Source organism: Mustelus asterias, chromosome 22 (assembly GCF_964213995.1).
Source record: "Mustelus asterias chromosome 22, sMusAst1.hap1.1, whole genome shotgun sequence".
Taxonomy (NCBI): domain Eukaryota; kingdom Metazoa; phylum Chordata; class Chondrichthyes; order Carcharhiniformes; family Triakidae; genus Mustelus; species Mustelus asterias.
Window position 1 is genome coordinate 1275544 of NC_135822.1, and position 26177 is coordinate 1301720.

Below are 26177 nucleotides of genomic sequence, written 5' to 3' on the forward strand. Positions count from 1 at the left end.
TGGGGGCGGGGCTCCGGTTGTCAATCACCCCAAGGGGCGGGGTATTCGGCGACCGGCATCGGCGTGTTTCGCTGTCCCTCAGTCGAGGCCACGAGATGGCGGGGCTCCCGTCCAACTCCAACAACCCCATCGTTTTCTTCGACATCACCATTGGCGGCCAGGTAAGCGGCTGAGGGGCGGCGGCGGAGCTTCTGGAAATTTGGCGCGGATTTACCGAGAGAAACGGTGCTGCTGTCTGGATTAGTCAATTGAGCAGGCCCCGGCTCTGTGATTGGCTGCTGCCGGCAGCCCCGGCTCTGTGATTGGTTGCTGCCGGCAGCCCCGGCTTTCTGATTGGCTGCTGCCTGCAGCCCCGGCTCTCTGATTGGCTGCCGCCCTGGCCTCCCGATTTCTGATTGGCTGCTACCCTCAGCCCCGGTTCTGATTGGTTCGAATCTATGATGCGCAGCCAGCATGGTTGGAGCAGTCCAGGAAACCATTCGGACCCTCGTGTCTGTGCTAGCTCCCTCAGCTCATCCCATTCGCCTTTCTCTGTAGCCCATGAGAGATTTTTACCCTCAGATCATTATTGAATCCTCTTTTGAAACCCACAATTGAGTTTCTCTCCAGCTCCCTCTTGGGCAACGCATTCGGCACTCTTACCACTCTCCCAGCAGAACTGTACTCAACCCCAATCTGTAGCCTCTTGGCCCGCATATCCCCTATCTTACCATTACCCCCCAAACCACGGGGATCAATGGAGAGTGTGGAAGGGAATGCAAGGAGCAGCACCAAGCATGCCTAAAAACGAGGTGTCAACCTGGTGAAGCTACACCACAGGACTACTTGCATGGCAAATGGCAAAAACAGCAAGTGATAGACAGAGCTAAGCAATCCCACAACCAACAGATCGGATCTAAGCTCTGCCGTTCACATCCAAATGGTGGTGGACAATTAAACAATTCATTGGAGGAGGAGGCTCCACAAATATCCCCATCCTCAATGATGGAGGAGCTCAGCACATAAGTCTAAATCATGAGGCTGAAACATTCACAACAATCCTCAACCAGAAGTGCTGGATGGATGATCCACCTCAGCCTCCTCCAAAGGACCCCAACATAGACGAATGAGGGAGGGTCTCATAGAGACTTATAAAATTCTAACAGGACTAGACAGGGTAGATGCAAGGAGGATGTTCCCGATGGTGGGGGAGTCCAGAACCAGGGGTCACAGTCTGAGGATTCAGGGTAGACCATTTAGAATGAAGGTGAGGAGACATTTTTTCACCCAAAGAGTGGTGAGCCTGTGGAACTCATTACCACAGGAAGTAGTTGATGCCAAAACATTGAATGTATTCAAGAGGCGGCTGGATATAGCACTTGGGGCAAATGGGACCAAAGGTTATGGGGAAAAAGCAGGATTAGGCTATTGAGTTGGATGATTATCCATGATCGTAATGAATGGCGGAGCAGGCTCGAAGGGCCAAATGGCCTCCTATCTTTTATGTTCCTGCCACAGAGTCAGTCTTCAGTCAATTTGATTCATAGAATCCCTACGATGCAGAGGAGGCCAATTAGCTCATGGAGTCTACACCGACTCTCCAAAAGAGCATCTTACCCAGGCCCACCTCTCCGCCCTATCCCCATAACCCCATGCATTTACCACGGCTAATCCCCCTAACCTACACATCCTTGGACTCTTAAGGGGCAATTTAGCATGACCAATCCACCTAACCTGCACATCTTTGGAGTGGGAGGCAATCAGAGGAAACCCACGCAGAGATGGGGAGAATGTGCAAACTACACACAGACAGACCCAAGGCCAGAATTGAACCCAGGTCCCTGGCGCTGTGAGGCAGTGAACATAAAGCTGGACAATTACAACCCGGCCAATTACCGCCCAATCAGTCTACTCTCGATCATCAGTAAAGTGATGGAAGGGGTTGTCAACAGTGCAATCAAATGGCACTTGCTCAGCAATAACCTGCTCACTGATGCTCAGTTTGGGTTCTGCCAGAGCCATTCAGCTCCTTATCTCATTACATTCTTGCTTCAAACATGGCCAAAAGAGCTAAATTCCAGAGGTGAGGTGAGAGTGACTGCCCTTGTCAACAAGGTCGCATTTGACCGAGTGTGGCATCAAGAAACATTGGCAAACTGGAGTCAGTGGGAATCGGGGGAAAACTGGGATTTGTGTTGGGTCCCCTATTATTTGTCATTTTACATAAACAACATTGATGACAATGTGAGAGGTAGGATTAGTAACTTTGCGGATGACACAAAGATTGGCCAGGTGGTTAACATTGAGGCGGAGTGTCTTGGGCTAAAAGAAGATATAGACAGACTGGGCAGATAAATGGCAGATGGAATTTAACCTGAAAAGTGTGAGGTAATACACTTTGGAAGGAGTAATTTAACGAGGAAGTATTCAATGAATGTCATGACACTCAGAAGTTCTGTGGAACAAAGGGATCTTGGCGCTTTTATCTACAGATCTCTGAAAGCGGGAGGGCATGTTAGTAGGGTGGTGAAAAAGGCATATGGGACATTTGCTTTTATCAATTGAGGCATAGATTACAAAAGCAGGGAAGTAATGTTGGCGTTATATAGAACTTTGGTGAGGCCACAGCTAGAGCACTGTGTGCAGTTCCGGTCGCCATATTATAGGAAGGATGTGATTGCACTGGAGGGGGTGCAGAGGAGATTCACCAGGATGCTGCCTGTGATGGAGCATTTAAATTACGAAGAGAGGTTGGGTAGGCTTGGGTTGTTTTCATTGAAGCAGAGAAGACTGAGGGGGCAACCTGATTGAGGTGTACAAGATTATGAGGGACATGGACAGGGTGGATAGGGAGCAGCTGTTCCCCTTAGTTGAAGGGCGAGACACGAGGAGACATAGGGGTAAGAGGTTTAGGAGGGATGTGAGGAAAAACCTTTTTACCCAGTTGGTGTTGACGGTCTGGAATGCACTGCCTGGGAGGGTGGGTAGAGGCGGGTTGCCTCACAACCTGGATGAGCACTTGGCATGTTATAACATTCAAGGCTATGGGCCAATTGGAAACCTCTAGCACATGATGTCAATTACAATGTAATACATCAGTGCTTTGCTATTGACACTGATTGGCCTCTGATCAATGGATGTCCCCCAGTCAAACCAGTGTAATTTAGCATGAGACATTGGAAAGAGGTACTCTTCTTACTGATCAAGTGAATGCCTCATCAAGTGTTTGTCCAGCTGGAAGACATAGAAACATAGAAAACTACAGCACAAAACAAGCCCTTTGGCCCCACAAGTTGTGCCGAACATATCCCTACCTTTTAGGCCTACCTATAACCCTCCATCCTGTTAAGTCCCACGTACTCATCCAGGAGTCTCTTAAAAGACCCTATTGAGTTTGCCTCCACCACCACTGACGGCAGCCGATTCCACTCGCCCACTACCCTCTGTGAAAAACTTCCCCCTAACATTTCCCCTGTACCTACCCCCCAGCACCTTAAGCCTGTGTCCTCTCGCAGCAGCCATTTCCACCCTGGGAAAAAGCCTCTGAGAGTCCACCCGATCTATGCCTCTCAACATCTTATACACCTCTATTAGGTCTCCTCTCATCCTACGTCTCTCCAAGGAGAAAAGACCGAGCTCCCTCAGCCTATCCTCATAAGGCATGCCACTCAATCCAGGCAACATCCTTGTAAATCTCCTCTGCACTCTTTCAATCTTTTCCACATCCTTCCTGTAATGAGGCAACCAGAACTGAGCACAGTACTCCAAGTGGGGTCTGATGAGGGTCTTATATAGCTGTATCATTATCCCCAGACTCCTAAACTCAATCCCTCGATTGATAAAGGCCAGCACACCATACGCCTTCTTAACCACCAATATACCGATAAAAAATTTGATGGGAAAGCATTCTTTTAGAATTCTGATTATGTAACTCTCCAGAGAAATAAGCTTGCAAAGTGAAAGCAACATAGATTGTTTCCCATTCTGTACATATTGGGTATGGTTAATTTTGCTGTTGTGTTGTTGAACAGTATTATTCTATAATTCCACTGAGCATGGAAAGGATAACTGATCTGGCTTTCGTGCATGATCCAGCAGTCCAGAATGGTACAAATCTGATTGATGTAGAAAGAATCTACCTTCTGCCATAGTCAATTATATGATGGTTTGAGTTATGGGGGGAGGCTGGATGGACTGGGACTTTTTTCTCTGGAGCGTAGAGGGCTGAGGGGTGAACTTGTTGAGGTCTATAGAATGATGAGGAGCATAGATCAGCTAGATAGTCAATATCTTTTCCCAGAGGTAGGGGAGTCTGGGACTAGAGGGCACAGGTTTAAGGTGAGAGGGGAGAGATACAAAAGTGTCCAGGGGGGCAATTTCTTTCACACAGAGTGTGGTGAGTGTCTGGAACAAGCTGCCGGAGGTAGTAGTGGAGGCGGGTACAATTTTGTCTTTTGGAAAGCATTTGGACAGTTACATGGGTAAATGGGTATGGAGGGATATGGGCCAAATGCGGGCAATTTGGACTAGCTTCAGGATTTAAAAAAAAAGGGTGGCATGGACAAGTTGGGCCGAAGGGCCTGTTTCCATGCTGTAAACCTCTATGACTCTAAGTGCTGGTAAATGGGATGCGGTGGGAGTTCAGGTGTTTCTCGCGTGCTGGTGAGGACCCGATGTGCCGATGTGTACTGTATGATTCTATGGTTGGAGTCATACCGAGCACAAAGGAAGATGGTTGTCCTATCAGTCATATCAGTTCAAGGGCATCACTACAGGAGTTCTTCAGGCCCAGCTATCTTCAGCTGCTTCATCAGTGATCTTCCTCCCATCATAAGGTCAGAAGTCAGGATTTTTGCTGATGATTGCACAATGTTCAGCACCATTCACTACTCAGATGCTGAAGCAGTCCATGTCCAAATGCAGCAAGACCTGAACGATGTTCAAGTTTGGGCTGATAAGTGGCAAGTAATATTCACGCCACACAAGTGCCAGGCAATGACCATCATCAACAAGAGAGAATCTAACCATCGCCTCTTTGACATTCGGTGGCATGGATGAGTGCAGCTCCAACAATACACAAGAAGTTAACATCATTTGGGACAAAGCTGCCCGCTTGATTGGCATCATGCACTCTCTCCACCACCGACACACAGTGGCAGTGTGTACCATCTACAAAATGCACTGTAGGAACTCGCCAAGGCTCCTTAGACAACACCTTCCAAACCCACGACTCGATCGCTGTGGAACCAGCCGTGTTGGCTCCATGAGGCCCTGCCTCAACAGAGAGACAGCGCAAAACATGCTCTGAGGTGTTACTTGTGTCAAGAGCCAGAAAACCTGGTCTGAAAACTTGGCTGTGTTTCTGGAGAGACAGACGCTGGTTTTCAGTCAGCACCTGACGGTCTGGATGGAATTTTACCAAACGTTTGTTAACGTGCTGATTGTAAAATCCTCATCCTTGTTTCCCAATTCCTCAATGGCCCTGTTTCTGTTATCAGGGTAAATTAGTGGGGTTACGAGGATAGGGCCTGGATGGGATTGTTGTCGGTGCAGGCTCGATGGACCGAATGTCCTCCATCTGTACTGTAGGGGTTCTATGATTCTAAGGTAACTGTTTTTCTCTTTAGAAGGCAGGGGTAATATAAATTCATCTGTTATGAATCAATTTCAAGTCACAGTTTTCAATCTGTGGTGTGTGGAGTGATACAGAAACCTGTGTGGTGATTTCTGTATTTTTTTGATCTGGCTAGGGGATTATTTCAGTTTTATGTAAATTGTTTTATAAGAAAAACTCTGATCAAATAATATTCCCAGACTCTGGGAGCAGTTATGTGACTGGGTTACTTAGCAGTAGGAACACTTCACCTCAGCTGCTTGACAGGCACTCTGCTGGAAAGGAGAGGAGGATAGAAAATGGATGAAAGTCTCCGGTGTGGAGCCGAACCAGGCACCATTTTAAAAACATTTCTTTCATGGTTGCTCCTAATTCCTGGGATGGAGTTTGTCTTTACCCCTTGCACCTCCTTCAGGATCTCCTTGTCTTTGGGCAGTTGGGGAATAAGTCTATATGGCAAGATAGTGAGAATCTATCATATTTATAGAAGATGCCTGATAGCAATAATGTAATTCTGAAAGATGTGTTGGTTAGGGTGCATTGACCCGAGTAGGCGCCGGACTGTGGCGACTAGGGGAATTTCACAGTAACTTCATTACAATGTTAATGTAAGTCTTACTTGTGACTAATAAATAAACTTTTATTTTTCAATAATTTAAAATCACTGGCTTTAAAAATAAATTTGCATCTGAGCCCTCAGTTTGTTTTTTCTCCCTGTTTCCCGCTCAGGTTTTCTTTCTTACCCGACCCAATCTAGCTACATCGACATGCCGTGGAGGGTAAATTCACTTCAATTGCTAATTATATCAGCACTAGCAGGTTATAGGTAATTACCCCAAGGAAGAGAAAGCCATGATTATTCAAAGAGTCTAAAACTTGCTAGTCAACTGAACGTGTTAGTGACAGTGACGAAAGATCCAGGGATTTGCCTCCCTGACATTCCTTAGGTGGGAGATGCAATTTCATGCGGATGATGCATGGTATTCCCCCCCCCATTCCCTTTTCCGTACACAGCAGAGATGTGCAGAGCAATGACAAGCTGTCATTGTCAAGGGATTTCAGGGATTTCTAAGGAACATTCCTTGGGCTCTGGAAACAGTTATTATTCGAGGATTTCAGGGATTTGACTGTGAAGGAAGACCTGGGTTGTACAAACCACAGGGGTAATAGAAACATAGAAACTTGGGTCAAGGGGAGCGAGAGCTAGGTGAAGATATTTGAGGGTTTGGAGAAAAGGCAGTGTTCCCCTGTACTTTACTTCAATCTGAATTTTAAAAATATCCTTTTTAAAAGGAGTATATTACCAACCTCACAGGAGCTTGGAGGTAGTTCCATACCACACGTTGTGCAGGTTCAGAGAATTGATTGGGTGGCATGGTAGCACAGTGGTTTGCACATTCTTCCTGTGTCTGCATGGGTTTCCTCCGGGTGCTCCAGTTTTCTCCCACAGTCCAAAGGTGTGCAGTTTAGGTGGATTGGCACAGTGGTTAGCGCTGCTGCTTCACAGCGCCAGGGACCCGGGTTCAATTCCCGGCTTGAGTCACTGTGTGGAGTTTGCACGTTTTCTCCGTGTCTGCGTGGGTTTCCTCCGGGTGCTCCGGTTTCCTCCCACGGTCTGAAAGACGTGCTGGTTAGGTGCATTGACCCGAACAGGCGCTGGACTGTGGCGACTAGGGGAATTTCACAGTAACTTCATTGCAGTGTTAATGTAAGCCTTACTTGTTACTAATAAATAAACTTTACTTTGTTACAGCAACAAGGAGGCCATTTGGCCCCTTGTCTGTGCCAGGGCTGATATAACCTTATGTCTTGCCTGTTGATGAAAGATGCAGCGAGATCATACACTACACCAGCTGCTGATGATAGAGCAAATTGTTCCAACACAATTGCTTCGTCTAGGTGTTCAGAATCTACTTAAACAGCCAGTGAAAAATCCAGTGAATGACACCAAACTGCAGCGTTTGGAGTGGGGCGGAGGGGAGGGGAGGAGAGAAGAGAAAGCTGGCAGTGCACTGTGGTTCAGTTGTTAAATTTACATGAAATTTAGACTTCCGTGTACAGTACATGGAGCTGTGGCAGCAGTCGGTATGAGATGTGATTAGGAACAATATGTCTGATGGGAAGGTTTCCACACGACCTTTTGAATCCAAGAGTGGTAAAGATGCAGTGACTTTATGCTGTAGGATCTTCAGTGAGTCAAACCTGGTTTATATCAACAATCTTGAGACAATATCCTGCACATATTTCCCTAGGGTAAGGGGATTGGATGGGAAGGAGTTCATTAGGTGTGTTCAGGAGGATTTCCTGACACAGCATGTGGACAAGCCTACAAGAGGAGAGGCTGTACTTGATCTGATACTGACCAATGAACCTGGACAGGTGTCAGATCTCTCAGTGGGAGAGCATCTTGGGGATAGCGATCATACCTCTATTTCCTTTATGCTTGCATTGGAAAAAGAGAGGATCAGGCTAGCTAGGAAAGCGTTTATATGGCGTAAGGGGAAATATGAAGACATAAGGCAGCAAATTAGAGGAGTAAATTGGAAGGAGGTATTCTCGGGGAAATGTACTGAAGAGAGGTGGCAGTTTTTCAAGGAATGCCTGTCTAGAGTTCTACAGGACAACGTTCCGAGCAGACAGGGAGGTAGGTTAAAGGAATCATGGTGCACGAAAGCTGTGCGGGACCTAATCGCGAAGAAAAGGAAAGCGTACAAAAGGTTCAGAGAGCTTGACGAAGATAGGGATCTAGATGAGTATACGGCTTGTAGGAAGGGACTAAAGAAGGAAATTAGGAGACCCAGAAGGGTTCAAGAGAAGGCCTTGACAGGTAGGATTAAGGAGAACCCTAAGGCGTTCTATAAATATGTGAAAAGTAAAAGGATGAGACGTGAAGGAATAGGGCCTATAAAAGGTGAAGGCGGGAAGGTCTGGATAGAACCAGTAGAAATGGCAGAGGTGCTCAATGAGTATTTTGCCTCGGTTTTCACTGAGGAAAAGGACCTGGGTGGATGTACTGCGGACTTGCGGTGGACTGAAAAGATTGAGTATGTGGACTTTAACAAAGAGGTTGTGCTGGAATCTTTGAATGGCATCAAAATAGATAAGTCGCCGGGTCCGGATGGGATGTACCCCAGGTTACTGTGGGAGGCGAGGGAAGAGATTGCAGAGCCTCTGGTGATGATCTTTGCGTCGTTGATGGAGACGGGAGAGGTGGCGGAGGATTGGAGGATTGCGGATGTGGTTCCTATTTTCAAGAAGGGGAATAGGGATAGCCCAGGAAATTACCGATCGGTGAGTCTAACCTCAGTAGTTGGTAAGCTGATGGAGAAGATCCTGAGGGACAAGATTTATGAGCATTTAGAGAGGTTTAGTATGCTCAAGAATACTCAGCATGGCTTTGTCAAAGGCAGATCGTGCCTTACGAGCCTGGTAGAGTTCTTCGAAAATGTGACTAAACACATTGACGAAGGGAAAGCGGTAGATGTGGTTTATATGGATTTTAGCAAGGCGTTCGATAAGGTCCCCATGCAAGGCTTCTAGAAAAAGTGAGAGGGCATGGGATCCAAAGGGCTGCTGCCCTGTGGATCCAGAACTGGCTTGCCCAAAGGAGGCAGAGAGTGGGTATAGATGGGTCTTTTTCTAAATGGAGGTCGGTCACCAGTGGTGTGCCCCAGGGATCTGTTCTGGGACCCTTGCTGTTTGTCATTTTCATAAATGACCTGGATGAGGAAGTGGAGGGATGGGTTGGTAAGTTTGCCGACGCCATGAAGGTTGGTGGGGTTGTGGATAGTCTGGAGGGATGTCAGAAGTTACAGAGGGACATAGATAGGATGCAAGACTGGGCGGACAAGTGGCAGATGGACTTCAACCCAGATAAATGCGTCGTGGTCCATTTTGGCAGGTCAAATGGGATGAAGGAGTACAATATAAAGGGAAAGACTCTTAGTACTGTGGAGGATCTGAAGGACCTTGGGGTCCGGATCCATAGGACTCTAAAATCGGCCCCGCAGGTGGAGGAGGTGGTCAAGAAGGCGTATGGTGTGCTGGCCTTTATCAATCGAGGGATTGAGCTTAGGAGTCCGGGGATAATGATGCAGCTATATAAGACCCTCGTCTGACCCCACTTGGAGTACTATGCTCAGTTCTGGTCGCCTCATTACAGGAAGGATGTGGAAAAGATTGAAAGGGTGCAGAGGAGATTTACAAGGATGTTGCCTGGATTGAGTGGCATGCCTTATGAGGATAGGCTGAGGGAGCTCGGTCTTTTCTCCTTGGAGAGACGTAGGATGAGAGGAGACCTAATAGAGGTATATAAGATGTTGAGAGGCATAGATCGAGTGGACTCTCAGAGGCTTTTTCCCAGGGTGGAAATGGCTGCTACGAGAGGACACAGGTTTAAGGTGCTGGGGGGTTGTTACAGGGGAAATGTTAGGGGGAAGCTTTTCATACAGAGGGTGGTGGGCGAGTGGAATCGGCTGCCGTCAGTGGTGGTGGAGGCAAACTCAATAGGGACTTTTAAGAGACTCCTGGATGAGTACATGGGACTTAATAGGATGGAGGGTTATAGGTAGGCCGAGAAGGTAGGGATATGTTCGGCACAACTTGTGGGGCCGAAGGGCGTGTTTGTGCTGTAGTTTTCTATGTTTCTATTTAGTTTAGTGATGTAGTATGCCACATAGCATACCACAACTTATAACCTTTCAAAATTCCTCATTTTGATTTGTTAACCTGCTCAAACTTTTGAAAATTGATGAAAGTTATGTGATAACTTTCCGAAGATGTGTGGGCTAGGTTGATTGGCCATTCTAAATTGCCCCTTAGTGTCCCGGGATGCATAGGTTAGAGGGGTTAGTGGGTAAATATGTAGGGATATGTGGATAGGGCCTGGGTGGGATTGTGGTTGGTGCAGACTCGATGGGCCAATGGCCTCTTTCTGCACTGTAGGATTCTATGATTCTATAAACATAAACAAATTATACGGACGAACCCGTTTATCTCTCACAGGAAGTGGGCCGGATGAAGATTGAGTTGTTTGCTGATGTAGTGCCCAGGGTAGCAGAGAACATCAGGTAAAGTGCCACTGTTAATTGACAATATTTACTTTAATAATATTCTTTCTTGTTATTATCACTGACTGTATTTGTTTTCTTATTTTAGGCAGTTCTGTACTGGAGAATTCAGGTTAGTATTAGCTTTCATTCCATTTAAGAATCACGTGGTTCGATGTTATTACCAGTATTCTGAAAACTCGATGCCAAAGGAGGCCCCCAGTGTTACCAGTACGCATCAGATTTTATTTTCCTGTTTTAATTAATTGGATGTGGGTGTCGCTGGCTGGGCCATCCCTAATTGCCCTTAAACTGAGTGGCTTGCTGGGCCATTTCAGAGGACGTTCAAGAGTCAACTACATTGCTGCGAATCTGGAGTCAGGTAAGGATGGCAAATTTCCTTCCCTAAAGGATATTAGTAAACCAGATCGGTTTTTACACTGATGACGGTCAGCTTTAGACTTTCAATTCCAGATTTTTAAAAATTGTACTTTTTTAAATTTCACCATCTGCCATGGTGGGGATTCAGGCCCAGGTTCCCAGAGCATTACCCTGGGTCTCTGGATTATTTGTTTTTTAAAGTTTATTTATCAGTCACAAGTAAGGCAATGAAGTTACTGTGAAATTCCCGGAATCACCACAGTCCGGTGCCTGTTCACGTCAATGCACCTAACCAGCACTTCTTTCAGAATGTGGGAGGAAACCGGAGCACCCGGAGGAAACCCACGCAGACACGGGGAGAACGTGCAAACTCCACACAGACAGTGACCCAAGCCGGGAATTGAACCCGGGTCCCTGGTGCTGTGAAGCAGCAGTGCTAACCACTGTGCTACCATGCCGCCCCAGTGATAATACCGCTATGCCACCACCTCCCCAGATGAATTACTCATATTTTCTTTTCAACCAACCATTTATGTGGTTACTGTTTTCTTCGATCAATGATGAGCAGCAGCTTAAATCTAAAGGGATTGAGCATAAAGGGCTGAGTCGAATGAAGGTGGAACATGCTGGTGCTAATACAGCTTCTCCCTCTCTCTTTCCTGGCTATTCCAGCACCCATTCTTCATGAGTGAACGTTGTTACTGATGCTGTTTTCTACTGTGAAGACCATTGCAATGAAGCCCATGCCCCTAATTACCCATTGGTCACATCTACATTTCAGGGAATAGTTACTGAACAGCAAGAAAGTGCTGGGGTCTGAGATCACCCAACTTTCCAGAGTGGTGTGGGGTTTAATTTAAATTGGCGCACTTAGCTAAGAACAGAAGCATGCCATTTGCCCCATCAAGTCTACTCTGTTTTGTTAGCAGTGGGAGCCACCTTTCTAATTTTAATCTGCCTGCCCCCTCCCCATAGTACTTGTGAAATGCTTGTTCTCTATGTATGAGTGTGTGTGTGTCTTCTGGTGTCTACTTTGCTTCATTGTCCTCTGATTTCCCATTGTTATAATGGTTACAAAATAGATCATACACCAGCAACTTGCAGCTATCCTTGAAATCATTTTGCTGACTGCATTTCGCCTGCATAAAGGCAATCATTTGATTCTTGACCTTGGGTCAGCTGCTCATGATTTTGGATTGCAGTTGTTTTAAACTAGAAAAGACCTACAAACTTCTTCAGGGCTAGTGGTTTGTATCACTTTACTTTGGATTAATCTATTAACTCCACAGATTGAAGTTGACTTTTTTGTTTCAACAGGAAGGATGGTGTTCCTATAGGTTATAAAGGAAGTACATTCCACAGGTATGCCCTAACATTTTAAGATTCTTTTTGGGTATTGACATGGTTATAGCACTAAACATCAATCAGCACTCCATAAGACCTAGGGTTCCTTTTGAACCTGGCTGTGACTTAATTTACCTAAACACAGGGTAAATATAACAAGGCTCAGATTCAACAAAGAAACTTTGACACTGGAATTGGGCTCCTCACTATCTTGTACTGAGCCTTAATTAGATCACATTTGGGTTATAGTGTCCATTTCTGGTTTTATTTTATAGAAAAGATCCAGAGCTAATAGGGTGCAACAAAGATCTACAAGGATGATACCAGAACTGTGAACAGAATTGTTACATCAAAGAATTAGGCCTTTAGCGAATGATATCTGTGCTCGTTCTGTGGAAGCAACTTCCCTGGTTTCCACTTCCCTGGTTTCTCCACGTAACATTCTTCCTTTTCCGTTAACAATCTAATCCCCTCTTGAATGCCTTGATTTAACCTTCCTCCGCCACTTTCGAACAGCCTATTCCAGATCCTAACCACTTAATGAAGCTTTTCCTCACGCCATCATTCCTTTTTTGCCAATTACCTTAAATCTGTGAACCTCTTGCTCTCAATCCTTTCGTTAATGGGGAAGATGAAAGGGTGGATCTGGTTTCTTTCCTCTTAAAAAGAGAAAACTGAGAGATGAGCTGGTCGCAGTCCTCAAATTATGAAGCATTTGATAGAGAGTGAGAGAGAGAGAGTTCCCCCTTGTGGGGAAGAGCAAACATAGAGGCTATCCAAGAAATAGGGAATTAGAGAGCAACTTTATCCAGAGAGTAGTGGGAAGGAACTCTGCACCGCAGGAAGTGATTGAGGTGAATAGTTTGGATGCATTCAAGGGGAAGCTAAATATCCCATCCGGACCCAAGTGCAGCTAATTATATTTCGTAATCTGAATCATTATTATGTTTCTGCTTTATAATAATTCAATGCTGTGTTCAACTGGTTTGCCCCCAGCCATCACTGAGTGATAGACTTTATCTGGCTGGCTCAAATTAATTATTAATTAAAATTCAATAGCTACAATTTAACATTAAGGTAGACGTTGCTCTAAATGATTGGTTGACATCAGTAAATCTGTACTTTGGTGTAATTTCTGTTTCTTAAAGTTAACATCAAACATGTCAGTGCCCGATGTTTTCTGTTTTATTGTACTAAAACAAAAGACTATTTATGTACTTTCCTGGAGTTTTTAACTGAAAGTATGTTCTCAATCAGTTTAACAAAGCTTAATTCAGGGGAACTTTGTTGTAAAATTTAGACCTAAGGAACTGTTTTGTCATGTATCAAAACCAGAAAATTCTGCAGATGGTCACTTGGCATCCATGGGGGCAATATTCAAGTTCATGGCTCAGATTTTGCAATCAGTAGTGAAGCAAGAGCACTTACTTCTGGCCTTGAAGATAGCTGCCCAGTAAGGATCGAGCGATCTCTGTGCCGTGGTTTCCCCATTCTAGCTGTAATCTAAATAGGGGATCTCATGATGTGTAGCAACCATGTGTCAGCAAGCAGGATAAGCAGCCAATCGCAGTGGAACATTCTCACCAAGTGTAAAACAGGAAATTAAAAACATTGATTGCTTTCACTCTTAATTTAAATTTTCAAATAGTGAAGTAAATGATAAAGATGGGTTTAAGATTGAAGCTAAAATAAAGGAAACCAAACTTTTAAAAAAATGTGTGATGGTTTTATCATTATGGAGAAATTTGACATTCCACAACATAATATCAGCTTCTCGAGGCTGGTCAGGATATTTAGCAGTAATTATGAATCTGATGTATTGTTAATAAATTCTACATCATTCAACAATGTGTACCTCGTTCAAGGGTTTTTACAATGAGACGAACTGTTAGGGTGGAAGTTCTGATCAATTCAGTTGATTCCCAATGATGGAAACAACATGAACATTCCAAAGGATATGTTAACAGGACACTTAGAAAATAATGGTAGAATTGGCAGAGTCAGTATGGATTTACAATAAGGAAATCATGCGTAAAAACCCATTGGAGTTTTTTGAGGATGTAACTGGCAGAATAGATGAGGGGAAATAGGAGATAGGGATCTAGATGAGTATACGGCTTGTAGGAAGGGACTAAAGAAGGAAATTAGGAGAGCCAGAAGGGATCACGAGAAGGCCTTGGCAAGTAGAATTCAGGAAAACCCTAAGGCATTCTATAAATATGTGAAGAGTAAAAGGATGAGACGTGAAGGAATAGGGCCTATAAAAGGTGAAGGCGGGAAAATCAGTACGGAACCAGTAGAAATGGCAGAGGTGCTTAATGAGTATTTTGCCTCGGTTTTTACAGAGGAGAAGGGCCTGGGTGGATGTACTGCGGGCTTGCGGTGGACTGAAAAGATTGAGTATGTGGACTTTAAGAAAGAGGTTGTGCTGGAATCTTTGAATGGCATCAAGATAGATAAGTCGCCCGGTCCGGATGGGGTGTACCCCAGGTTAGTGTGGGAGGCGAGGGAGAGATTGCAGAGCCTCTGGCGATGATCTTTGCATCGTCGATGGAGACGGGAGAGGTGGCGGAGGATTGGAGGATTGCGGATGTGGTTCCTATTTTCAAGAAGGGGAATAGGGATAGCCCAGGAAATTACCGACCGGTGAGTCTAACCTCAGTGGTTGGTAAACTGATGGAGAAGATCCTGAGGGACAAGATTTATGAGCATTTAGAGAGGTTTAGTATGCTCAAGAATACTCAGCATGGCTTTGTCAAAGGCAGATTGTGCCTTACGAGCCTGGTAGAGTTCTTCGAAAATGTGACTAAACATATTGACGAAGGGAAAGCGGTAGATGTGGTTTATATGGATTTTAGCAAGGCGTTCGATAAGGTCCCCCGTGCAAGGCTTCTAGAAAAAGTGAGAGGGCATGGGATCCAAAGGGCTGCTGCCCTGTGGATCCAGAACTGGCTTGGCCAAAGGAGGCAGAGAGTGTGTATAGATGGGTCTTTCTCTAATTGGAGGTCGGTCACCAGTGGTGTGCCCCAGGGATCTGTTCTGGGACCCTTGCTGTCATTTTCATAAATGACCTGGATGAGGAAGTGGAGGGATGGGTTGGTAAGTTTGCCGACGACACGAAGGTTGGTGGGGTTGTGGATAGTCTGGAGGGATGTCAGAAGTTACAGAGGGACATAGATAGGATGCAAGACTGGGCGGACAAGTGGCAGATGGACTTCAACCCAGATAAATGCGTAGTGGTCCATTTTGGCAGGTCAAATGGGATGAAGGAGTACAATATAAAGGGAAAGACTCTTAGTATTGTGGACGATCAGAAGGACCTTGGGGTCCGGGTCCATAGGACTCTAAAATTGGCCCCGCAGGTGGAGGAGGTGGTCAAGAAGGCGTATGGTGTGCTGGCCTTAATCAATCGAGGGATTGAGTTTAGGAGTCCGGGGATAATGATGCAGCTATATAAGACCCTCCTAAGACCCCACTTGGAGTACTATGCTCAGTTCTGGTCGCCTCATTACAGGAAGGATGTGGAAAAGGTTGAAAGGATGCAGAGGCGATTTACAAGGATGTTGCCTGGATTGAGTGGCATGCCTTATGAGGATAGGCTGAGGGAGCTCGGTCTTTTCTCCTTGGAGAGACGTAGGATGAGAGGAGACCGAATAGAGGTATATAAGATGTTGAGAGGCATAGATCGGGTGGACTGTCAGAGGCTTTTTCCCAGGGTGGAAATGGCTGCTACGAGAGGACACAGGTTTAAGGTGCTGGGGGGTAGGTACAGGGGAAATGTTAGGGGGAAGTTTCTCACACAGAGGGTGGTGGGCGAGTGGAATCGGCTGCCGTCAGTGGTGGTGGAGGCAAACTCAATAGGGTCTTTTAAGAGACTCCTGGATGAGTACATGGGACTTAATAGGATGGAGGGTTATAGATAGGCCTAAAAGGTAGGGATATGTTCGGCACAACTTGTGGGGCCGGAGGGCCTGTTTTGTGCTGTAGTTTTCTATGTTTCTGTGAAAGTGGTAGATGTGGTATATTTAGATTTTCAGAAAGCTTTAGAGAAGGTGTCGTGCAAGAGATTAGTAAACATCGGAGCAGGAGTAGGCCATTCAGCCCTTCGAGCCTGCTTCACCATTCAACATGATCTTGACTGATCCTCTATCTCAATGCCTCACTCCAGCTCTCTTCCCATACCCACTGAAACTTTTAGAGTCTGGAAACCTATCTTTTTCCTTCTTGAGTATATTCAGAGCTCCACAGCTTTTAGTGTTAGAGAATTCCACAGCTTCACCACAAAATCAGAGTACATGGGATTGGGACGAATATTCTAGCATGGATTGAGAACTAGTTAACGAACAGAAAACAGAGACTAGGAATGAATGAATCATTTTCAGATTAGCAAGCTGTGATTAGCCAGTACTACAAGGATCAGTATTTGGGCCCCAGCTATTCACAATCGATTCACAACCACCACCCACCTGGAAGTTCCCCTCCGGGCTACTCCTCATCCTGACTGGGAAATATATCGGCCGTTCCTTCATTGCTGTGGGATCAAAATCCTGGAACTCCTTCCCTAACTGCACAGTGGGTGTACCTACACCACAGAGACTGCAGCAGTTCAAGAAGGCAACTTACGTTCTCACGGATAATTACAGACGAGCGATAAATGCCGGCGTAGCCAGCTAAACTCAGTCCTGTGAGTGAATTTTTTAAAAATCAATGATTTGGATGTGGGAATTAAATGTAATATTTCCAAGTTTGCATACTTCGAATACAAAAATGCTTCAAGGAGATTTGGAGAAGATAAGCAAGTGGGCAAAAATTTGCCAGATGGAATACAATGTGGAGAAATATGAGGTTATCCACTTTGGTAGGAAAAACAGAATAACAGAATATTTTTAAATATCGAGAGGCATGGAAGTATTGAATTTTAAAGGGACCTGGATGTCCTTGTTCATGAGTCACTGAAAGCTAACATGCAGGTACAGCAAGCAATTAAAAAGATAAAAAGATTTGAGTATAGGAATAAAAATGTCTTCTTGCAATTAAATAGATCCTTAGCAAGATCGCACTTGTGCAGTTTTGATCTCCTTACCTAAGAAAAGATAAACTTGCCATAGAGGGAGTGCAACAAAGGTTCAAAAGATCGTAGAATCTTTACAATGCAGAAGGAGGGCATTCGGCCCATTGAATCTGCACAGAATCCGTGAAAAAGCTATTTTACACTCTCTCTGTCATAAATATATTTTAGTGGCTCCTCATAATATTTTTTTCTAACATCCCATGTTAATATTGCAATAGTGATGTGGAGATGCCGGCGTTGGACTGGGGTAAACACAGTAAGAAGTCCAACAGGTTTATTTGGTAGCAAAAGCCACGTAGCTTTTGAAAGCTCGTGGCTTTTGCTACCAAATAAACCTGTTGGACTTTAACCCGGTGTTGTTAGACTTCTTACAATATTGCAATAGCCATGCGACTGCCTCCACGTTTAAGCTGGCCATTCTTCTGTTACAACAGCTTGGGTTTCTATAGCTCCTAGTAATGTTGAAAAGAACAGCCCAAGGCTCTTAGTCATTGTCATACAGCACAGGAAAGGCCCTTCGGCCCATCTTCATAGAAATCATAGAAACCCTACAGTGCAGAAAGAGGCCACTCGGCCCATTGAGTCTGCACCGACCATGATCCCACCCAGGCCCTATGCCCATATCCCTGCATATTTACCAACTAGCCCCTCTAACCTACGCATCCCAGGACACTAAGGGGAATTTAGCATGGCCAATTAACCTAATCCGCACATCTTTGGACTGTGGGAGGAAACCGGAGCACCCGGCGGAAACCCACGCAGACACAAGGAGAATGTGCAAACTCCACACAGACAGTGACCCAAGCCGGGAATCGAACCCAGGGCCCTGGAGCTGTGAAGCAGCAGTGCTAACCACTGTGCTACCGTGCCGCCGTCAGACACATAATCCAAAATTAAAACGATCCCAATCCAAAGAACTGGATTTTAAGGAAGGTCTCAAAAGAGATAAGGAGGGTGAAGAGGCAGAGGAATTTCAGGAAGACATCCACGTCCTTTCTTGTATTTATGTTTTATTTCCTGTATTTTCCTCTTTTTGTTCTGTTAAGTTTTAAATGCTGTTCATCTGTAAGTTTTTCCAGTTCTGATAAAGCTTTGTAAACAAATTGCTAACTCTGCTTTCTGTACAGTTTTTTTTTTGTTTTAATATTATTGTGTTTGATGTATATTCAAATACATTATAGCAATAGTTAAAGTTAATTACAGGAGTGTCTATTTCTGTGACTGTAGTGCCTTGGTTCCATTGGTTTACTGCAACAGAGCTTTCTATTTTTCAGGGTAATCAAGGACTTTATGATACAAGGGGGAGACTTTGTGAATGTAAGTAAAGTAATGTCAGTGTCAGTCAGCTTGTAACACTGACAATTCAGGAGATAGGGGGAAAGCTGTTTGGCTAGGTGGGGGTGGCAGAGATGGGAAGACATGTGATGAAACCCCCAAGCATAAGTTGAATAACAGTTGGAAATCCTCTGCATTGAGCTGTCACCCAAAGCTGCATCCAACCTTTGTGCCCCACAGGAATCACTGCCCTCACATGGCAGTGTGTGACGTGGATTCAGATCCTCCTTAATCGGGTAATGGGTGGAATGTGCAGGGTGAAAAGTGCAATTCAAATGCAGGCTATGTTCTGTGGCAGTTGGAGCTGAGTTGAGCGTTGTTGTGGGTGGGTGATGGGATAGAACTCTCGCCCTCCATCAGAGTTCTAGAATTTAGCTGCGGGGACTGAAATACACATTGCAGCAAAGCAGCAAGATTTCAAAACTCCCAGTGATGTGGAGAGCTGGGCAGACATAATTGGACCCCCACTCCCCATCCCCCATCCCAAGAAGTACAGAAGGAGCTTGGTCTATTTTGAGGACTGGGCCTCCTTCTCCTCCACTGCTAGGTTTTACTTTGTCCACGACAGATCCTCCAGCCAGTACGCTGTCAAAATTGTATTCGATCCCAACTCCCATTTAGAGTCATAGAGGTTTACAGCATGGAAACAGGCCCTTCGGCCCAATTTGTCCATGCCGCCCTTTTTTTTAAACCTCCAAGCTAATCCCAATTGCCCACATTTGGCCCATATCCGTCTATACCCATCGCACCCATGTAACTATCTAAATGTTTTTTAAAAGACAAAATTGTACCTGCCTCTACTACTACCTCTGGCAGCTTGTTTCAGACACTCACCACCCTCTGTGTGAAAAAATTGCCCCTCTGGACATTTTTGTATCTCTCCCCTCTCACCTTAAACCTATGCCCTCTAGTTTTGGACTCCCCAACCCTTGGGAAAAGATATTGACTATCTAGCTGATCTGTGCCTCTCATTATTTTATAGACCTCTATAAGATCACCCCTCAGCTTCCTACGCTCCAGAGAAAAAAGTCCGAGTCTATTCAGCCTCTCCTTATAACTCAAACCACCAAATCCCGGTAGCGCCCTAGTAAATCTTTTCTGCACTCTTTCTAGTTTAATAATATCCTTTCTATAATAGGGTGACCAGAACTGCACACAGTATTCCAAGTGTGGCCTTACCAATGTCTTGTACAACTTCAACAAGATGTCCCAACTCCCGTATTTAATGTTCTGACCGATGAAACCAAGTATGCCGAATGCCTTCTTCACCACTCTGTCCACATGTGACTCCACTTTCAAGGAGCTATGAACATGTACCCCTAGATCTCTTTGTTCTGTAACTCTCCCCAATGCTCTACCATTAACTGAGTAAGTCCTGCCCTGGTTTAATCTACCAAAATGCATCACCTCTCATTTGTCTTAATTAAACTCCATCTGCCATTCGTCAGCCCACTGGCCCAATTGATCAAGATTCCATTGCAATTGGAGATAACTTTCTTCACTGTCCACAATGTTACCAATCTTGGTGTCATCTGCAAACTCACTAACCATGCCCCCTATATTCTCATCCAAATCATTAATATGCCTGAATTTAAGATATTCCTGCCTGATTCTGGTGGATGCATGGTTCCCGACAATAACACTGGAGAGGATTTGGTGCAAAACAATATCGGAAGCCTGTTACTATAATTCCTAGCTATGTCATTGCTTGGTTTCTTTTGATGAAGAGCGTTTCCTCCTCCCACCCCACCCCCACAAAATTCAAATAAGAATGTGTTCCCACATTATTGTATAAATCACCAAGTGAGCAGGCTGGAAATGTTAAGACCTCAGGCTGATGGTAGTGGAATGGGAGGAGAAAGCCAGTAAGGCACAGTCTCCTACCAGCACCACATGGAAATCATAGGGGTGAGCATTATATCATAGAATCCCTACAGTGCAGAGGAAGGCTATTCGGCCAATCGAGTCTGCACCAACCACAATCCCACCCAGGCCCTATTCCCATAACCCCACATATTTACCCTGCTAATCCCCCTGACGCTAAGGTCAATTTAGCATGGTCAATCGACCTAACCTGCACATCTTTGGACACCACAGATTGAATTGCCTTTGTTTCAAAAATGCTACAGCGTAATTACAAGGTTAGTAATAGTTTACACACCTTTAAATGCGTCAGCATGAAACTTGTTGCCCAGTTTGAGTGAACCTTTGAGTTTTGGGTATTCGTAACCATTATGAGGGAGCAGCTGTTCTTCAATTTGAACAAACCAGAAGAAACGGGATTTAATATCGGTCATAGATGCACCCAATCCCTTACCTCTTTTATTGTTAAGTATTCTTCAAATATCTTATGGAAGTGAGCATTATATAGGTATATGACAGTTCACTGTGTTTTGTGTGAATGCAAATCTGAAGCATTTCAAGTGTAATCTTCTAAATCCTCGAGTTTTCTTTGTATTACCCACATGCTTAAATTTATACGCTAGTAGAAACTGTACCATGTGATTATTTTTTTTAACAAAAATACATGTTCCCTTTTTTTGTGTTTGCTGGTATTTTCCTTTCTATAATAATGCAACTAACATCTTGTTCACAGGGAGATGGAACTGGTGTTTGTAGCATTTATAGAGGACCATTTGCAGATGAAAACTTCAAATTGAGACACAATGCCCCAGGTCTTTTATCCATGGTAAGGGAATCCAAAGCTATTTATGTAGCATTTCTATGACATTCAGTTCAGTGAAAAATTAGTATTTGTTAAGGGAAGAAAGACATATTTGCAATTATATAGCACTCTTCACAACCACCAGACATCTCAAAGTGTTTACTGTTCATGAAATGTTTTTGAAGAGTAGTCAGTGTTATACTGTAGGCACCACAACTGCTAGTTTGCACTCAGCAAGCTTCCACTAACAGCAATGTGATAATAGCCAGATAATCTGTTAATTCAGATATAAATATGGGTAACCCCATGTTCTTCTGCAAAATGGTGCCATGGGATCTTTACATCCACCCAAGCAGGGTGATGGGGGGTGGTATTTAGATTAATGCTTAAAGACTGTACCTCCAGCAGTGCAGAGCTCCTTCAGTACTGCACTGAAGCGTTTGTGTTCACACCCTGGAGTGGAACTTGAACCTGGTGGATGGAAACTCCAAATCTGTATTGAAACTTTTCTTTTAAGCACTGTGCTAACCAATTTATTTTCTGAACTTCCAACAGGCAAACAGTGGCCCAAATACAAATGGTTGCCAGTTCTTTATTACATGCTCTAAATGTGATTGGCTCGATGGGAAACATGTTGTTTTTGGTAAGGAAACAGAAGTATATCCAAAAGACTTCGGTAGATGCGGTTGTTGTTCATTGGATTTGTGTCTATAGTTTAGAGTCAATAGAAAAGTAAACCTTTCATAAAGGCAGCACAGTGATTAGCACTGCTGCCTCACAGCGCCAGGGATCCGGGTCCGATTCCTGGCTTGGGTCACTGTCTGTGTGGAGTTTGCCTGTTCTCCTCATGTCTGCATGGGTTTCAGGGAGATTAGCAGGGTAAATATGTGGCATTGCGGGGATGGGGCCTGGATGGGACTGTGGTCAGTGCAGACTCTATGGGCCAAATGGCCTCCTGCACTGTAGGATTCTTTGAAAATATAGAAAAGACAAATTTTCAGGTTTCTCATCCAAATTTTACAAATAAAAACTCCATCTCTGTCTGCTCCTTGGTCGTTAAAGTTAATAAATCTGTGGTAATTATGGGAGTACTAGATAGTCACAGTGTAACTGATAGGTGACAGACCTGTTTCAATAATGCCAATTTCCTCACCAAAGTGGCTCTTTGCTTCCTTGCAAGTGAGTGTTAGAAGATGAAATGTAGCATCCTCGCAATCCTGATTCTGTCATCAGCCAAACTCAGATAGTTATGCTAGGGTTCAGAATGAGAAATCCTGACCAATTTCCTCCTCCCTTAACTGGGGAAGTTAAGATCAAAGGTAACAGTCCTAATGCCACCAGAATTTATTTTTCAAGAGCTTTATTTTTAAGAGTATAGGTGACTGTAGCTTCTGACAGATTGCATGCAAATAATTTTGGAATTCCTTAGATACTGAAACAGTCTGTGCCCAAATGGAGCAAGACCTGGGCTTGTGCTTACAAATGGCATTCATGCCACACAGGTGCCAGGCAACGACCATCTGCAACAAGAGAAAATTAAACATCGCCCCTTGAGATTCAATGACATTAACATTGCTGAATCCCCCGACGTGAAACTGAACTGGACGAGCCATGTAAATACTGTGGCTACAAAAACAGGTCAGAGGCTGTGAATTCTGTGGTGATTAACTCACAATCTGACTCTCCAAAGTCTGTTCACCATCTACAAGGTACACGTCAGGAGTGTGATAGAATACTCTCCACTTACATGAATGAGTGCAACTCCAACAACACTTAGAACAAAGCATCCCACTTGATTAGCTTCCCATCCACAAACATTTACTCACTCCACCACTGACACACAGTGGCAGCAGTGTGTACCATCTACAAGATGCACTGCAGGAACTCACCAAGGCTCCTTTGTCAGCACCTTCCAAACCCATGACCACTACCATCTAGAAGGACGAGGGCAGCAGATACATGGGAATACTGCCTGGAAGTTCCCCTCCAGTCACTTACCATCCTGACTTGGAAATATATCACTGTTCCTTCACTGTCACTGAGTCCAAATCCTGGAATTCCCTCCCTAACAGCACTGTGTGTGTACCTACACCTCAGGGACTGCAGTGGTTCAAGAAGGCAGCTCACCACCACCTTCTGAAGGCAGATAGGGTTGGGCAACAAATGCTGGCCAAGCTCATGAGTTAATATAAAAAGCTTTTCAAAACTGCAGACTTAATAATGTTGAGAGGGCAGATGGCTGTTTTTGTTCTTTTTTGGATTTGATATTTCTCATTTGAGGAAATGAGAATATTTCTAGAATTATTTTCCACAGAAGAGTGTTAGGGTATCAGTGTGAAAGAAGAAAATCTTTAGCATTTCTCCTTTTGTGCACAGGGGCAATACTGTGGCGCAGTGGCTAGTGCTGCTGCCTCACAGCGCCAGGGTCCCAGGTTCAATTCCAGCCTTGGGTCACTGTCTGTGCGGAGTTTGCACATTCTCCCCGTGTCAGCGTAGGCTTCCTCCGATTTCCTCCCACAGTCCAAAAATATGCAGGTTAGGTTGATTGGCCATGGTAAATTGCCTCAGTTTCAGAGGGACTAGCAGGGTAAATACGTGGGGTTACAGAGATAGGGCCTGAGTGGGATTGTTGTTGGTGTAGTCTCGATGGGCCAAATGGCCTCCTTTCGCACTGTAAGGATTCTATGATTTTAACATTCGATATGATTGTTCCCAGGCCGAAGCCAATGCTTTTCTGCAGCTGGCCACTAGGGAGCGCTTAAATGTTTTGGGTGGAGTAGCTTGTGCATATTTTCCTATCTTCCCTGTGATAGCAGCTTGTATTCAGAGAATGGTTATTGCACTGGCATTTCTAATTTGCACTCTGTCAACAGAGATCAGGGCAAGAATTCATAGTGTGGAAAAAATTAAGTGCAGCCTCTTGGTCTGTTACTGATACATTTCATTAAAACATGCCCTTGTAAGGTCCCATTTTATTTATTGATTTAATTTTTAGAAGGAACCAATAATGTCTTGTTAAAATTTTATTTTATCCAGGTAAAATTATTGATGGCTTACTCGTAATGAGGAAAATTGAGGTAAGCAATGATCTATTTTGGTAATATTTATAACTGAAAAGCAAATACTGTAGCTGAGTTAAATATTTGCTATTCAAACAGTGAGGTGCTGTCTGCTGCCAAATATTTTTGTTTGCATCTAATATACACATGTAGTTCACCAGAAAAATTACATGAAGCAGACTTTTATGGTCCCTCCAGCCAGCAGGATCTTCTGGTCCCACTGGCAAGAGACAGGGGAGGTGTTGACCTAGTGGTATTATCGTAGACTATTAATCCAGAAACTCAGTAAATGTTCTGGGGACCCGGGTTTGAATCCCTCCACGACAGATGGTGGAATTTGAATTCAATTTTTAAAAATCTGGAATTAAGAATCGACTGATGACCATGAAATCATTGTTGATTGTCGGAAAAGCCCACCTGGTGCATTAATGCCCCTTCGGGAAGGAAATCTGCCATCCTTTCCTGATCTGGCCTACATGTGACCCCAGAGCCACAGCAATGTGATTGACTCTCAGCTGCCCTCCACGGGCAACTAGGGATGGGCAATAAATGCTGGCTCAGCCAGCGACACCCAAACCCCACGAATGAATAAAAAAAATGATGGAAAGGCTTTGAAGAGTCAGGAAGTCAACACTCGCAAAAGAATGCGCTGCCTCAGACCAGCCTGTCCATAACAGCATTACAATGCCCCCATATTCTCCCCCCTCCCTCCCTGCAACTGAACAGTATAACCAGGTTATTCCCCATGCCCATTCCTCATCATGCTGAATCTATTTCCTGGCCACCACACCCTGCAATCTGATTCTAGTTTAATGGTCTACCTACTCTGTAACTGTTTCATTTGAACACTGACCCTGGTTTTGACACCCATATACTGCCACATGGAAGATTGAATAGTATATTAAGTTTTTGGTTGTGAAAATAAAGCAGCATGTTCTATATGAAGGTTTTCACATTTGTTATCTCGTCATTAATATATCTTCTGCCTGCAGAATGTCCCTGCTGGACCCAGCAACAAGCCTAAACTTCCGGTGGTGATTGCACAGTGTGGAGAAATGTAGAGTAGACTGATAAAGGAAAGTCTGGTTCTGAGAAGTGTAAAGAGATCTGCACTATGCCCCGCATGTTATTTGTCATGGTGTCCATGGAAGCTAAATGGTCGTTGGTTGTTTTGGAGATCTGGGATTTTGACTTCAAAGTTTTTCACCTAAGATCCTCACCTAGGCCAATAGGAAATTTCCGTGCTATGAATGAGCTAATCTAAAATCATTTCTGCTCTGAAAAGAAATCATTTTGATACAGATATTTATTTTTAAACCTCACCTTGGGACAAAAATATAGCCCCGGTGAACAGCTGGCTTATGAGCATGTTTCTGAATCTGAATCAAAAAAAGACTGTCCAGAAAATGAGCCTTTTATTTGTAACTATAATCTTGGTTTAATGGTCTTTCTTAATAACCAAACTTCAAGTTATTGATTTTCATTTTTTCCAAAAGGAATCTGCATTGTTAAATTCCAGTTAAAGCAAAGCTGAGTGTTACTACTGCAGCTTATATTCAGTTTATATTTGTTTTTCAGACCACAGCATTTTCTAATGAGCCAAATGGACAGTGTCAATTAATAAATTTGAAATAAAACTTTTGACTACGTTATTTAGCGTGTGAGTGGTGATAATTCCAAG

General features: G+C 44.3%; 1 protein-coding gene across 1 annotated transcript; it reads left to right on the forward strand.

Moving 5' to 3' along the window:
* On the forward strand, window positions 1-26148 carry ppih (peptidylprolyl isomerase H (cyclophilin H)). Its single transcript, XM_078238587.1, has 9 exons — window positions 1-161; window positions 10598-10662; window positions 10751-10774; window positions 12340-12384; window positions 18712-18754; window positions 21369-21461; window positions 21993-22080; window positions 24474-24514; window positions 25489-26148. The coding sequence occupies exons 1-9, from the start codon at window positions 96-98 to the stop codon at window positions 25555-25557; spliced, it is 534 nt and encodes a 177-aa protein (XP_078094713.1). The 5' UTR covers window positions 1-95; the 3' UTR covers window positions 25558-26148.
* Window positions 26149-26177: the final 29 nt, after the last annotated feature.